The sequence below is a fragment of the Thalassophryne amazonica genome, chromosome 10 (assembly GCF_902500255.1).
Source record: "Thalassophryne amazonica chromosome 10, fThaAma1.1, whole genome shotgun sequence".
In the NCBI taxonomy this organism is placed as follows: domain Eukaryota; kingdom Metazoa; phylum Chordata; class Actinopteri; order Batrachoidiformes; family Batrachoididae; genus Thalassophryne; species Thalassophryne amazonica.
This window is the reverse complement of record NC_047112.1, coordinates 29,908,918-29,923,747: the sequence shown is the minus strand read 5'-3', so window position 1 is coordinate 29,923,747 and position 14,830 is coordinate 29,908,918. Positions and strand designations below refer to the sequence as shown.

General features: G+C 42.0%; 1 protein-coding gene across 1 annotated transcript in view; it reads left to right on the top strand.

Moving 5' to 3' along the window:
- qsox1 (quiescin Q6 sulfhydryl oxidase 1) overlaps window positions 1-14,830 on the top strand; it is a 121,966-nt gene that overhangs the window by 62,061 nt on the left and 45,075 nt on the right. The window contains 5 exon segments of the mRNA XM_034179681.1: window positions 4,121-4,173; window positions 4,176-4,210; window positions 4,442-4,587; window positions 7,055-7,189; window positions 7,340-7,469. Coding sequence (XP_034035572.1) covers window positions 4,121-4,173; window positions 4,176-4,210; window positions 4,442-4,587; window positions 7,055-7,189; window positions 7,340-7,469 — 499 coding nt within the window.

Sequence of the window (14,830 nt, the reverse complement as noted above, 5' to 3'; positions counted from 1 at the left end):
GCAAACTGCAGACCCCGGTCTGACATGATGTCCTGGGGCAACCCATGTAATTTGAAGATTTGCTTTAACATTACCACTGCGGTTTCCTTAGATGGTGGAAGTTTAGAGGTATAAAATGAACCATTTTTGAGAAGCCATCTACTACTGTCAGGACAACCGTATGCCCTTAGAGGGTGGAAAACCGGTTACAAAATCCATTGCAATGTGAGACCACAGAAGAATCGGGATTGGCAAAGGCTGCAAAGCACCTGTGGGCGGGTGATTGGAAGATTTGTGCATCGTACATGACTGACAAGCAGACACGTTCAGAGACATCCTTGACTAACCCTGGCCACCAAAACCTCTGCTGCACAATTAATATGGTCTTCCTAATACCTGGATGACAGAACATTCAGGTTTCATGACACCAGCAAATAGTTTCACCCCTGGGGGCGGGAGGAACGAAGAGCTTTCCCCACGGAGACCGAGCAGGAACGGGCGCATTCCCTACCGCCAATTTGATGTGGGACTCGATGTCCCAAGTTAGTGCGGCAAAACAGGAGGAGGGTAAGATTGTTTCCGGCTCCACGGGTGCATTTTGTTTTTTTAGTCCGGGCGGTAGGACAGAGTGAAATTGGACCGACTAAAAAATTTTACCCAACGAGCCTGACAGGAGTTAAGACGTTTTGCGGTGTGGAGGTATTCAAGATTTTTATAGTTCGTGTAGACTATGAACGGGTATTGTGACCCCTCCAGCCAGTGTGGCCACTCCTCCAAAGCCACTTTGACCACTAACAGTTCGCGGTCACCGATACCATAATTTCGTTCAGCTGGGAACAGCTTTTTAGACAAAAAAGCGCATGGATGCAGCCTGTTGTCGGAGGGATTTCTTTGAGATAAGACTGCCCCCACACCCACATTGAAGGCATCGACTTCTGCCACGAACTGCCGAGTGGGGTCAGGGAGGAGCAGCACGGGGCTGCAGTAAAGTGATTCTTTAGGACTCTAAATGCCTTGTCACACTCCGGTGTCCTGACGAACATTCGGAAGGATGAGGTAACTGCATGAAGAGTAGCTGCGACAGTACTAAAACCCCAGATGAACTTGCGGTAGAAGTTGGCGAAACCTAAGAATTGCTGTACCTCCTTGCAGGATGTGGGAACCACCCACTCCCGAACCGCCGTCACCTTTGCAGGATCCATCTTGATTTCTCCTGTTGAAATCGCAAAACCCAGGAAAGAGACAGTGGGTCTGTGGAATTCACATTTCTCTGCCTTTACAAGAAGCCGTTTTGCAGCAAGGTTTGTAATACCAGACGAACATGATGTGTGTGAGTGACCAGATCAGGAGAGAAAATATGGATGTCATCCAAATAAACAAAGACATTTCTATTAAGAAATTCCCGTAACACGTCGTTAACCAGATTCTGAAATACGGCAGGTGCGTTTGTGAGTCCAAATGGCATGTCCAGAGGGAGTGTTAAAGGCCGTTTTCCATTCATCGCCATGTTTTATTGCACCCTGTACGCGTTCTGCAGATCAAGTTTGGTAAAAATCGTGGCTCCTTCCAACAACTCAAATGCAGAGGAGATTAGCGGGAGCAGGTAGCGGTTCTTTACTGTGATGTCATTTAGGTCACAGTAATTGATGTAGGGCTGGAGTGTCTCATCTTTCTTTTAAACAAAAAAGAAACCCTCCCCTATGGGCTACGACAAAGGACGAATCAATCCAGCTGCCAAAGACTCCTGAATATACTTATTCATAGCGTGATGTTCAGGAGCTGAAAGAGAAAAGAGCTTTCCTTGTGGTGGAGACACCACGGGGAGGAGCTTGATAGTGCAGTCATATTTGCGATGCGGTGGTAACGATTTAGCTTTGGCTTTACTGAAGATGACTGCCAGGTTGGAACTTTCAGGGACTCCTGCGTGATCTGGATTAGAACCCTGCAGAGTGCAGATGGATTTATGCAGACATACATTATTACCTGCTGGCCTCCACGAAACTATCTCACACTGGGCCCATGACGTTGTAACCAGGAGTGCCCCAGTATGATTGGGTGAGTCATATTATCCATTACTTGAAAACTGATGGATTCTGAGTGTATGTGGGAGATTATCATTTTAACCGACTGAGTGCAGTGTGTAATTTGACCCAAAACATGACCATTCACGGCATGTACCACCAGAGGACATGAGAGCTTATACTTCTTAAGGTGAAGAGACCTGGCAAGAGAGGACAAAATCAAACTGGCATCAGAACCAGAATCAACAAAAGCCGATGCAACTATAGTGGAGTTGTCAGATATTAAATTGGCTGGGATTATATTTTGAGTGGAAACAGAGGAGATGGAATTAAGACTCACCTGCAACTCTGATCTTGGCCGCACGGTGGCACCCCTGGCTTGACAATTGGATCACAAGTGACCTGATTGTCCACAGTAATAACAGAGTCCGCACTCATGGCAGTGCTGTCGCTCAGCTGGTGACAGGTGTGTGCATCCCAACCGCATGGGTTCCTCTGAGCTGTGTGGAGGAGGGTCGGGCCGAGCGTGAGTGGAGCAGGAGAGACGGCTTGGAGGCACGTCTGTTTGCTGATCCGGATAGCGACTCCCACGGCGAGGTTGGTCCTGCAGGCAATGATCAGTGTGGATGGCCAGCGCTATCAGCCCATCCAAATCGTCTGGTAGGTCGATGGCTATGAGTTGGTCCTGACTGTCGGCGGACAGACCCTGGAAGAAGACGTCGAGAAGAGTCGCCGGGTTCCATTCCCTTTTAGCCACAAGAATGTGCAAGTCAGTGGCATAATCGGTAACCGGACAGGTGAGTGATCATATAAACAATTTTTGCTCTGTCGGTCGGAAACCTTGCTGATATCGGCTCAAAGTGGAGCTCACACTGCGTAATGAAAGGCTCTGATGTCTCCGGTTTCACCAGAGAAGCGTTTAGGTTGCGACAGCTGATTGCACACCACTGGTGCTGATGCGGAAGCCGGTGAGGCGGCTGTCAGTCCCAGTGGAGGTGTGCTGGAAACACTGGTGGCCACATCCGAAGAAGATTGAGGGCTGAGTCGCGTCAGTAGCTGATTCATCTGTGCGTTGATTGACGACATAAATGTATCCTGGTGTTTAGCCAGTTTGCTAAACCTGGAGCTGAGCGTAGTAAGCTGATCTTCTTGCTGCGCGAGCTGCTAACTGTGGTGACGTACCGCCAGCTAAAAGGGATCTGAGCCTGCTGCACCCATTGTTGGCCAGATTGATCTGACAAGGCTGTTTAGTTTGGACACAAATGCAAGGCTCACACAGGCAGCTCTGGTGGTTGAAAGACTTTAGTGATGAGGACAGCAAAGGTCGGTACACAGGAAGGCAGTCCAAAAAACACAGCAGCAGTACAAATACATCAGGCTTAGACAAGGTCGGAATAAACAGGCTGGAGGTCGATAACACGATGAGGCAGGCGGGACAAGAGAATACAATATTGTGAGAGCTGGAAAGAAGGCACAGGGCACATCAATCTGGTGAAGAAACGGTGCAGAATGAGCAGTACATATGCATCCCAGTGATTAGCAGCAAATTGACAGCAGGTGCACGTGGAAGGGCCCAGAATGACGGCGTGGTCATGTAAAGAGAGAGAGACACACCCACCACCAACAGAGAAACCAATGCGGGAAAAGATCTAACAGACAAACAGGAGAGCAACCAAACAGATAAAAACAAATCAAAGGAGAGCAACCTCACACCCTGACATTTTGTAGGTAAAATTTAACTATATGCGGTAAGCACTTACAACCAAGCGTTTGACCTATTAAGGTCAACTAGGGTGAAAAATGTAATCGAAAGAATATCTATACATGACTTTATATCGGGGTTTAATAGTAAATATAGGTGTATTTATACCCATTCTAAATAGCCACTGTTTACAGATACGTATGAAGTTTAGAGCAAAATTTTGATTTTCTTGTAATAAAATCACTTTCTGTGGTTGGTCCTCAATCAATCCAATAGGTTTCATTCAAATCATGTCAAAAACTGAGTTAAATCGTGCATGTTTTAATTCTTCATTTTGATTTCTAATACAATTTAAGGCTTTAGGAATGCGTGCACTTGGATTTCAGCCTGTTGTGTTTGTGTGCTTCTCTCTGTCCAGCCAAATGGAAGTCGACAGCTTCTTTGAGAATAACAATGTTCGATACTTGGCTTTGATTTTGAGGACTCGAAATCATACATCGGCCGAGAGGTAACGGTCTGTGTTTCTGTCCTCCTGACCTACAGAACATGTTTCTTCATTCTCAAAAATAGAGCGGCAGATTTACACACTTAATCTGGACAAACAGAAGTGTAGAAGTCATGTTTTGTAATGACCAACAGTTAAACATTTGTCCTGGTGACGTAGCATTCAGTCAGGATGTTAAAATATGGTGAAATTTCTTAGGATTTGTGTGTGTGTGTGTTGTACTTTATACACCAGGTAACCCTGGACCTGTTACAGTATGACAGCGTTGCAGTGCGGCGAGTCCTGAGCACCGAGGAGAGTCTGGTGACCAAACTGGGCGTGACCAGCTTCCCCTCATGCTATATTCTCAGTCCTGGAGGAAACTTCACCAAACTCAAAGTGTAAGTGTCTAAGTTTGTAACTTCCACTGAAACACACTAACAGCACCCAAACAATATGACAACTTTCACTTTTCTGGCAAATTCAACGAAAGACTGATTGGTGAAGAAATCAATTGTAAAAGTTTTTTTAGCAATTTATAAATGGACATTGTGTGGGTGTTTGTCATGTATAACATTAAAAATCATAATTTAAGAAAACTATTTGAGAAATAATAAAAGCCCAGAAGAATATACTCCCTGCTCGTCTGTTCAATGATAAAATAAAGTTTGCATTTACGTACATTTAAAGCAGTGGCTGTTGGTTTAAACAACTAGAAGTCGTGTCATGAACAAAGTAAAACAAACAAACAAAAAAAAAACAAATTGTCTCTTCATTCCAGCTCAGTGAGAATTGAGTTCATCAAAAAAAATAAAAATAAATAAATAAATATATATATATATATATATATATATATATATATATATATATATATATATATATATATATATATATAATTACAGATTAGCACTTAGATCTACAATTTTTTTCCCCATATTCGATTAAAATAAGTGCAAACACAGACTAGGGGTTTCCATGTTAAATAGGAGCAGTCATCTGCTTCCACCCTCATTCTGCTGCCTGCATCACTTTTTGAAAATTAGTGATTTGCACCTCTTTTGATCAGAATCATTTCCTAAAGGCTGGTGTACTTATCTGCATCTTCCTTCTTTCTCTCCATGTCAGTAAGATAATGCCTCAAAACGTCTTACTGGATCCCGCTAGACTTGAAAATCTTGTAGGGCGTCACTCTGTGCATGTCCGTGATCAGCTGCCTCAGGATCCAAACTGGAATTCGCAGATTTTATGTAATTTTTGCTCATTTGTTTTATGATTCTTTATACATAAAAGACATTTTAACCTCTATCTATGCTCATATGCTTAAATTTATTTATTAAAAATGTTATAAAATTGGGCAGCGTGGTGACTTACTGGTTAGCAGTGTTGCCTGGCAGTGAGATGGTCACAGGTTTGTTTCCCCACCTGGTCCTTCCTGTGTGGAGTGTGCGTGTTCTCCCCATGTGTTTGTGTGAGTTCCCTCCGGGTGCTTCCTCCTACTTCCAAAGACATGCAGGTGAGGTGAAGTGGTGACTCTAAATTGGCTGTAGGTGGGACTGTGAGTGTGTTTGTTGGTGTTGCCCCACCTCTCATCTAATAACATCTGGGATAGGCTCCAGCCCCCCATGACCCTTAAATGGAATTATCTGGTTTAGAAAATGGATGGATGAATATTGTAAAATACTACTTTTTTTTATTTCAGTGTTCATTCCCCCCCGTGCTCCCCAATAAACCCCTCAATTATTTGTTCACATGCAGCAACTTTGCTTTTTTTTTTTTTTTTTGCTATGGACTCATTATCTGAGCCCTATTCATGAGAATACTTTTAAACATCTGGCCTCTTAATGGCATCGGAGTTTTAAAATTGCTGCTATTGTTGGCGGTGATAAAGCCGTACTGATCTTTCCTCGCCCTGCAAATCCATCTGCTGTTTCTGCCGCTTTGTTTGGCTCTTTCAATAACTTGGCATGCAAAGAGGACTCTCTGTAGTTGACAAATGCAAAAAGGACATGATTTATTGCTGATTTATTTATTCACTCTCCGTCTCTCCCCTTTCACCCCCCCCCCCCCCAATCTCCATCACTGTACAGAGGAGGTTTTTTAATTTCTTGCATGAAAACAATGCCATTGCTTTTCTAGGTTCACCTGCCAAACAAACCCCAGCCGCACGCGGCGACAGATGGCCTCCTATCAGCGCTGAATATCAGATTGATCCTGGGAGAGAACGTGTATGTGTGTGTTTTATATCAAACATGCATGTCATGTGGCAGCTCGTCCCTTGTTGATGCGTCCACCCTGATGCCTGCCTGCCTGTCGGCCCCAGGAATCACTGGATGAATGGCTCTCTCGCCGCCTGTATGCTCCCAGCGGACACTCGTGTACCCGAGTCCCAGGCTCCAGTGAGGGCGTGAAGCTTCCATCTTGTTCCAGTTTTTTGGCGTGAGAGAGGGCATATTAATGGCTGTACTTTCAGTTCCAGAGTCATCACATGGTTAAACAATCACCAATCTCTCAGTTCCACTGTGACTAGGCACCATCTGTTCAGCCTTTGAGAGTTGTTCCTGTGTGTATTTAAGATATGTGTCCACAAAAAAACCCCAAAAAACAGCAGGCACGATGAGTGGAAAGAGAGAAGGGTATGGGAAACAAAAATTGCTGGCTGGCATTCGAACCAGGGACTAGTGAGTGTCACCACTAGGTCACACCAGCAAAACATGAAACCTTGAAATAGTTATTTATTCCATTAGCAACTAACCAACTCTTGCTGCAGAAGTAAAAAGAAGCACAAATTGTATTTTTACCATGCAGCACATTGTTGGCAAGCGGCTGTTTAATGTTTTACACTTACTCACACCTCTCCCTCTTGTATAGCATCTTTGAGGCTCGCACCTTCTACTCATTCACCCTCCAGAGGCTGCCTGGAGTTGTGCGTTCAGGGAAAACCCTTCATTTCACAGCAGGTGGCCAGACAAACGTCACAGAGGAGCCCTGGAGACCCTTCAACAGGTATCAGTGAGATGCATAGACTTTAAATGGGTTTTATTTTCAGCTGTGCATTTTAAACTGCTTGCTTTGTGCTCCTTGTGTTATTCATGAAAATGTGATGGATTTATAAAACAGAGAAACTGTGTGTTCGTGTGTGTGTGTGTTGCTTAGGTCCAGGGTGTACATGGCAGACCTGGAGTCTGCGCTGCACTACTCACTGCGTGTGGAGATCTCTGCATTTCCCCTCCTCAAAGGAGAAACGCTGACTTCTCTCAAGAACTACATCTCCGTGTTGACAAAGGTAAGAGCACACACACACAATACATTATCTACACATGGACACACACCAACTATGGTGCAAGATGACCTTTATTTCAGCGCATTGTTTATATGCTAGATGTATTTATTTTTTAAGAGAAAGTTTTGTTTATTTTGAAGATTAAAAGCAAAAATCTAATTTTAAAATTGCAATTTGCATTTAATTCTGTAGTTCAACAGTTGGTTTCTTTCATAAGCCTATTTTAATAACATTTTTCAGAATGGACACTTTATTTTACTTTTGATTTATGGTACTTGCAGTAAAAAGGGTATTGTTAATACTGCAAAAAAAGACGTTAACTACACTAGATTGTGAAGTAATTATTAGATTTATGTCATTGTGTAAATTTTGCAGATATGCAGATCAGGACTTTCACTTTCCTTTCACTCTTTTATATGTACACTAGTGTGTTGCCCATGGGGATCCACGGGCTCTAGATTGGGTAGTGCTTATAAAATAGGTAGCTGACATTTTTCAAGGGTGGCAATAAATTCTGCAGTTTTTATGATTTGGAATGATGTGTGAGTCCAGAATGTATTTATCAATGTCCATTGTTCACTCCTGTTATGTAATATCTATTATTTCTCCAAAAATTAGTCCTGTCAACGTTCTGTTTTCATGGCATTTATCCTTGACACAAAATATATAAGCATACCAAACGGCAAATGTCAGCTCTCCCCAGTTTCTCCGTGTTTGAAGGTATATATACACACACACACACACACACACACACACACACACACACACACACACACACACACACACACACACACACACACACACACACAGAGGCCACTTGGCTTTTAATATATAGATAGTAGTAAATGGGATATTTTTGGTCTTGTCAAAATAATGTATCTTGATGTGAACCAGTGCCATAAACTGATGATGAAACACTGCTTTTGGTTGGGTAGTCACTTGAATTTGTGTTTCAGGTCTGTTTAAACTCATTTGCTCTGGATTTACAGTTATTTAGACTTTATTTCTCCCCTCTCAACTAGAACATGTAGTTCCTTTAGGTCACCACTAGATGGAGTAAGACAGCAGAATGTTGCACAGAATTGTTTCCACATACACTTCCTCTATCATGCTCTAAATTCTTTTTAATGTTAAAACTTGTCTCCTTAATTGTTTTCTTAAGTGCTCTTATTTTTAATCACTCACACACACACACACGCACACAAAATTACTTTTAAGGACAACTGAAAATCATTGCTGCTGGAACTCTAAGGGCCAGAATTACTAAAACGAGACTTCTGTTCAGAAAGGTACAGACTGATGTGGCCATTTGTGCAGGTTGTCTACCATGCACCAGTTATGAACACAGCCAATTGATATTCATCACAAACTATCAAGGTCAGATCAGGTGTGAGAGCATGCACTGGCGCTGCACTTCGCCACACCCACCACACCACAGAACCACATTGGTTCTTGGGCAGCAACCACCCAGGCAGACAGTCAGTCAAGCCCCACCTCTTGAAAGTATCTGTGGAGCATGAACATCCCCTTGACCTTTACCAGATGCTGGTGTCTTCAGCACTGATCCAGCTGCTGAGGGTCCTGCTCAGTGGTGCACCACATGGCCAACATATAGCTAAATTCTTGAGTCTCGGTAAGTGGCTGTTTGTTTGACAGTCATTCCCGCTGTGCCAAAGGCTCCTCCAAGGAGACCAAGACATCCAGTTATTACCTTAAATCACCGGTGAGCATCCAAGTCTCACAGCCATACGGTAAGATGGGAAGCACCTGGACTATGAAGACTTGGACCTTTTTGCTTTCCTGTAAAGATATCGGCATTGCCAAACACCTCTGTCCAGCGACCTCATGACTCCATCGTCACTTCCCAGGCATCTCTGGAGCTCAAAAGCCAAGGACACAGACATTAATATCCTTGTTGAGATAAATGATTCTGTCTCCAAGTTTGACACTTTAACCACCTGAAATCATGTCATCATGGTCGTATCAGAGACACTGTGCACAGTGTGCTTTCAGTGGCACAGCCCAGGCTAATAAATAAAATGACACTGTTCCCCTTTTTAATCCCAGTTCTCACAAAGTCCTTCACCTCTGTGGAAACAATCACGACCAGCAATAGAAAAAAAACTCGTCAGTTAAAATGTCATAGACCAAAAAAGAAGAAAGTGTGAATTTAATTATTTGATTTCTTACTAAATTGGGACTCTTTATGTACAATACTTTCGAAGTATCCACAGGTGCTACCATTATTGGGTTCGGGATGGGGGGAGGGGTGTATACTGTACATATGCTGTAAGTAGACTTTCTTTTCTGTTCCAAATTGATCTAAACAATAATCACTCAATTTGTCAATATGGTTGTTGACTGAATTTAATAGTTGACTAGTAACTGATTTATTGTTGCTGCTCTATGGTCATGTTGCGTTTTAAGCTTAGAATTTACCAGGACTCACTTGCAACCACATGCCAATTCAGCATGATTTATCCCTGGTTAAATAAAGATGAAATGAATAAATATTTATGATTTGTTGGAGCTGGAGGTTCCAAGTTATCTTTGTTTTTTTTTTTGTTTTTTTCTTCAGAAGATTAAGAATAACTTCCCTTGGCAGTTGATATGTCCTGATAATGTTCTTGACAAAACTCTGGTGGTGAACATTTCTTGCCTGTCTGCTCTCTGCGGTGCTTCTCGCTGCCATGTCGGGTACAAATGGACAGCGACGGTCACTCCTGGCATACAAATTTTGCAGTCTGTAAGGGGAAACTCCTACAAATACATATGCAGTGAGGCCTGTCCTTGCCTTATTACTGCACCAACTAAATCCTGACAGTATCGGGTTGTTTGGTTATTTGGTAAAATGCTAAAGAGGTTTTGTTCTGGTTCAAAGGGTTCCTGGGTTTTGTTGCCTCTGATTGTCAAGAGGATTGAAGCATGGCTGCCAACCGCTTACTGCCCACAACCTTCTTACCACTTCAGTTAAATAATCCAGATGGTTCTCACCCACATTTGGCTTCACCGCATACTCCTCAAATATGTCTCACTCCATAAACCTCTCATTATCAGCCGGCATTGCCTTCCTTCCTGATTTTCTTTTTTTTTTTTTTTTTTTTTTCCTCTTTCTGCTCTCCAGCCGACCCACTCCACCTCCAGACTTATGTTTTAAGAATTGTTTATTTTATCTTTTTACTGTCTTTAGCTGTCTTGTTCCTGCTTTCTCTTTTCTTTCTTTTCCTCCGTTCTACTCTGAAAATGTGTGCCAGCCAGACAAGCGTGTGGTGGTGATAATGCTTGACCTGCTCACCCTGTCCTGATTGGCTGTGTACCAGGCTGTCCCACTGCCACCAATCTCTCTGATTATATCTCGCTCTTTAGGGAGGTCTTGTATTATATGTGTGTGTGTGTGTGTGTGTGTGTGTGTGAGGGCAGAGCGATGTGGCCTCCCATTAGCTCGGTTTGTTTAGTCAATACCACCAGGTCCCAGTGGTATTTTTAGCCTGTCCTCTTCCAAAATGGGCCAGCCTCCTGACGGCGCTTTGTGTGGTTGATGAGGCCGTCCTTACAGCTCAGCGGGACTCGTGACACTTGATTGAGCACCCGTTGTACAAAGACGCCCTATCTGTTCAGTCAGTCTACTTGTGCTGTAGATGGAGGTCAAAAATGTTTGTGAAACAGTTCAAGAAATTTGAAGCAGGTTGGACGCAATTGTGAGGGACACAAACACAGTTGATACATTTTTTACACAACAATAATAATGCCTTCAAACAAATCTAATAATGTGACAATGCTGCCGTCTTGTTTTGGTTTGGACCACTTCAAGATCACACTGACAACAAACAAAGCAGGTAAAAACAACAACAACAAAAAAAAAAATCAACAAATAGTCTAAAATATTTTTATTTACCCATAGTTGGATCCACTTCAAGATCACGCTGAAAACAAACAAAGCAGATAAAAACAAAAAAAAATCAACAAATAGTGTCTAAAGTATTTTTATTTACCCATAGTTGGATCCACTTCAAGATCACGCTGAAAACAAACAAAGTAGGTACAAAAAAAAAAAAATCAACAAATATTCTCAAGTATTATTTACCCATAGTTGGATCCTCAAAAAAAATAAATAAATAAATTACCCTTTTGGACAGTGTGTCCCTAGTCCAACAGTTGTGTAAGTAAATTATTAATTAAATTGCAGATCCAGTTTGTACAATAAAGTGAGTTTCAGGCACTCTGAAATTTTAATTAAAAATAGTGTTTGATTAATATTATTTTTTAATCATCAGTGGGTCGTTAGTAAAATCTAATTTGAGACAAATATTTCTATTAGAAAATAACACCAGACCTTTAAAAAGTCTGATTTTCTTTGTAGTTGTAGTACCTGATATAACACACACAGAATGCTGACAGATGGTAATGGAAATCATAAAATAATTTTAAAATAAAAACAGGTTAAACAACACATTTTTCTTATCAATTTCAGGAGACCACCTCAACTAAATTTTTACCTAAAAAGAAATACTGTTTTTTTTAAGGTTAAAAGGTGAGCACATATTTATATTTGATTATAAATAGTAACTGTCTACCAGCTGTAATGTATTTTTTTTTTTTAATATAGCACTGTAATTACAAAGTAAGAATTTAGCTTAATCACAGAAAAAAATGAGGTTCATGAGTCTTAACCTTTTACATTTTTAGTTTATCACAAAATTAAGAATGGTAGCAATTTGTCTTCAGACCATCCATGCAGAGTAGATATCAAACACATTTTAGGAGGATTTCTTGTCCTGCGGCTCAGGTGTGATGAGTCGCTAAATGACTATTGAGTCACCAAAGCGTGAGGTCAGTGTCGAGCTCTCCCGTCTTCATCATTACTGACACAGTCTGTAAAAATTAAATTGCTGAACTCTCTGCGTGAGTCGCATGATTAGATGAGAGTTAAAGTGACTCACATTGTCCTGAGCCAAACGTTTTTGTCATCACTTCACACTGGTGACGCGTTCTCTAAGTCACTGCACTTTTTCTTAACACTCCAAAGAAGTCATGTTAAAGTGTATTTACATGCTGAAGGTTATGTGCCCTGTTGCAGTGGAATTTGTGTGCATATTGGGACCTCTAAGTGGGGTGTGAGTGTGTGGAGTGTAAGATAGGAATATATTGTTTATCCATCATGTTTACTCTAGGTCTCAAAATAGGACTGCTGTTAATGTCCAAGAATTGTAATTCTACAAAAACAGTTTATTTTGGCAGTTTGCCATCTATTTAGCTTTCCCATTCATCTCCATCCATCCATTTTCTATTTATTTATTTTTTGCGGGAGGGTGGTGGGGGGTAACTGTTATAAATTATTAGATTTACTGTCTTGCCAGGCTGAAGCCGGATTTATGAATCCTCTGCATGTACATGAGGATTAAAGAAGTGGATCTTGGGAAGCGTGAGAGCATTACAGCAAGGTTTTTAAGGATTATATCTCTATCCTTTTTTTTTTTTTAAGGAAGCCAGGAGAATCAGGGGAATGAAAAAACAAAACAAAGACGGGTCATCACCCTTCTAACACCAGTGCTCAGGATATAATTTTCACAGGTTTTTAAACTATCCAGCCCATAAAATTCAATCTGCTTGCTGCTGTAGTGTGTCATCAGAGGCAGCAGTTGTCAAAGAGGTAGGCAGCTGTTTTCCATTTTGTGTGTGTGTGTCTGTGTGTGTTTGTGTGTGTGTGTGTGTGTGTGTGTGTGTGTGTGCGCGCAGCGTCCTCTGTGCATCCCCCGGTGGATTGAAGTCACATGACGAAGAGGCTTCACCCTTGTCTTTCTACCTCATGTGGTCTCGTCTGCCCCACTGCAACCAGCAGATGCCTCCCTCTTGGGACCCTCACCACAAGGAGCTTGTGGTTTCTCAAGTGCTGCGGATACTAATCGGATCAGGGATGACATATTGCAGGGGTGAAGAGGATTGTCATGGTCCAACTGGGATGGGATCAGTCGGTTACAACAGTGGAGGAGAGGAAATGTGTAGCATTGCAGGATTTCTCAGATTAAAACTCTTGTAGTTGCAGATAGCTGAGGATCTAGATGTGGAAAAGGTAACGTGTTTGATGTTTGGACAAGATAGTAATCATATACAGGTGCATCTCAAAATTAGAATATCATAGAAAAAGTTGATATTTTGTCATTTATTTCAGAAAGTGACATTTTTATATAATCTACATTCATTACATATAAACTAAAATATTTTAATTTTCATAATTGGGACCTATAGCTATTTTTTTTTTTTTATGCAACACATCTCAAAATATTAGAATATTTAATTTAAAGTTTGCCAAACACTGTGCATTATAAATGCTGTTATAATCTGTCACTGTGGCTCAGTACACACAACCAGAAGCATGGGGAAGACTGACTGGACAGCTGTCCAGAAGATGCTCATTGACACCCTCCACAAGAACGATAAGGCACAGAAGGTCATTTGTGAAAGGGCGCTGTATCAAACCATACGAGCTAAAATTGGTTCTTCTCGACAAGGGTCAGACAGAAGTCAGACTACCAAAGCAAGAATTTTAGCTTCTGATTTGAAGCGAAACTTCCTCGCGTCAAGCAACCCAGTCCAGTCGAAGATTCAAGCTTCTCTACTATATTTATGGAAAGTTGACTGGAATGGGAAAAAGTGGTAGGAAAAGATGCACATGTAACAGGGATGACCACAGCCTTGAGAATATTGTCAAAGATAGCCAATTCAAGGACTTGGGGAGCTTTACATGGAGTGGACTGAATGGACTTGTCCAGGAAATCTGCCACAAGTGTGGCATTCCAAGTGTCATGACACTGCGGCACCTCAATCAATCAATCAATTTTTTTTTTATATAGCGCCAAATCACAACAAACAGTTGCCCCAAGGCGCTTTATATTGTAAGGCAAGGCCATACAAAAATGATGTAAAACCCCAACGGTCAAAACGACCCCCTGTGAGCAAGCACTTGGCTACAGTGGGAAGGAAAAACTCCCTTTTAACAGGAAGAAACCTCCAGCAGAACCAGGCTCAGGGAGGGGCAGTCCTCTGCTGGGACTGGTTGGGGCTGAGGGAGAGAACCAGGAAAAAGACATGCTGTGGAGGGGAGCAGAGATCGATCACTAATGATTAAATGCAGAGTGGTGCATACAGAGCAAAAAGAGAAAGAAACAGTGCATCATGGGAACCCCCCAGCAGTCTACGTCTATAGCAGCATAACTAAGGGATGGTTCAGGGTCACCTGATCCAGCCCTAACTATAAGCTTTAGCAAAAAGGAAAGTTTTAAGCCTAATCTTAAAAGTAGAGAGGGTGTCTGTCTCCCTGATCTGAATTGGGAGCTGGTTCCACAGGAGAGGAGCCTGAAAGCTGA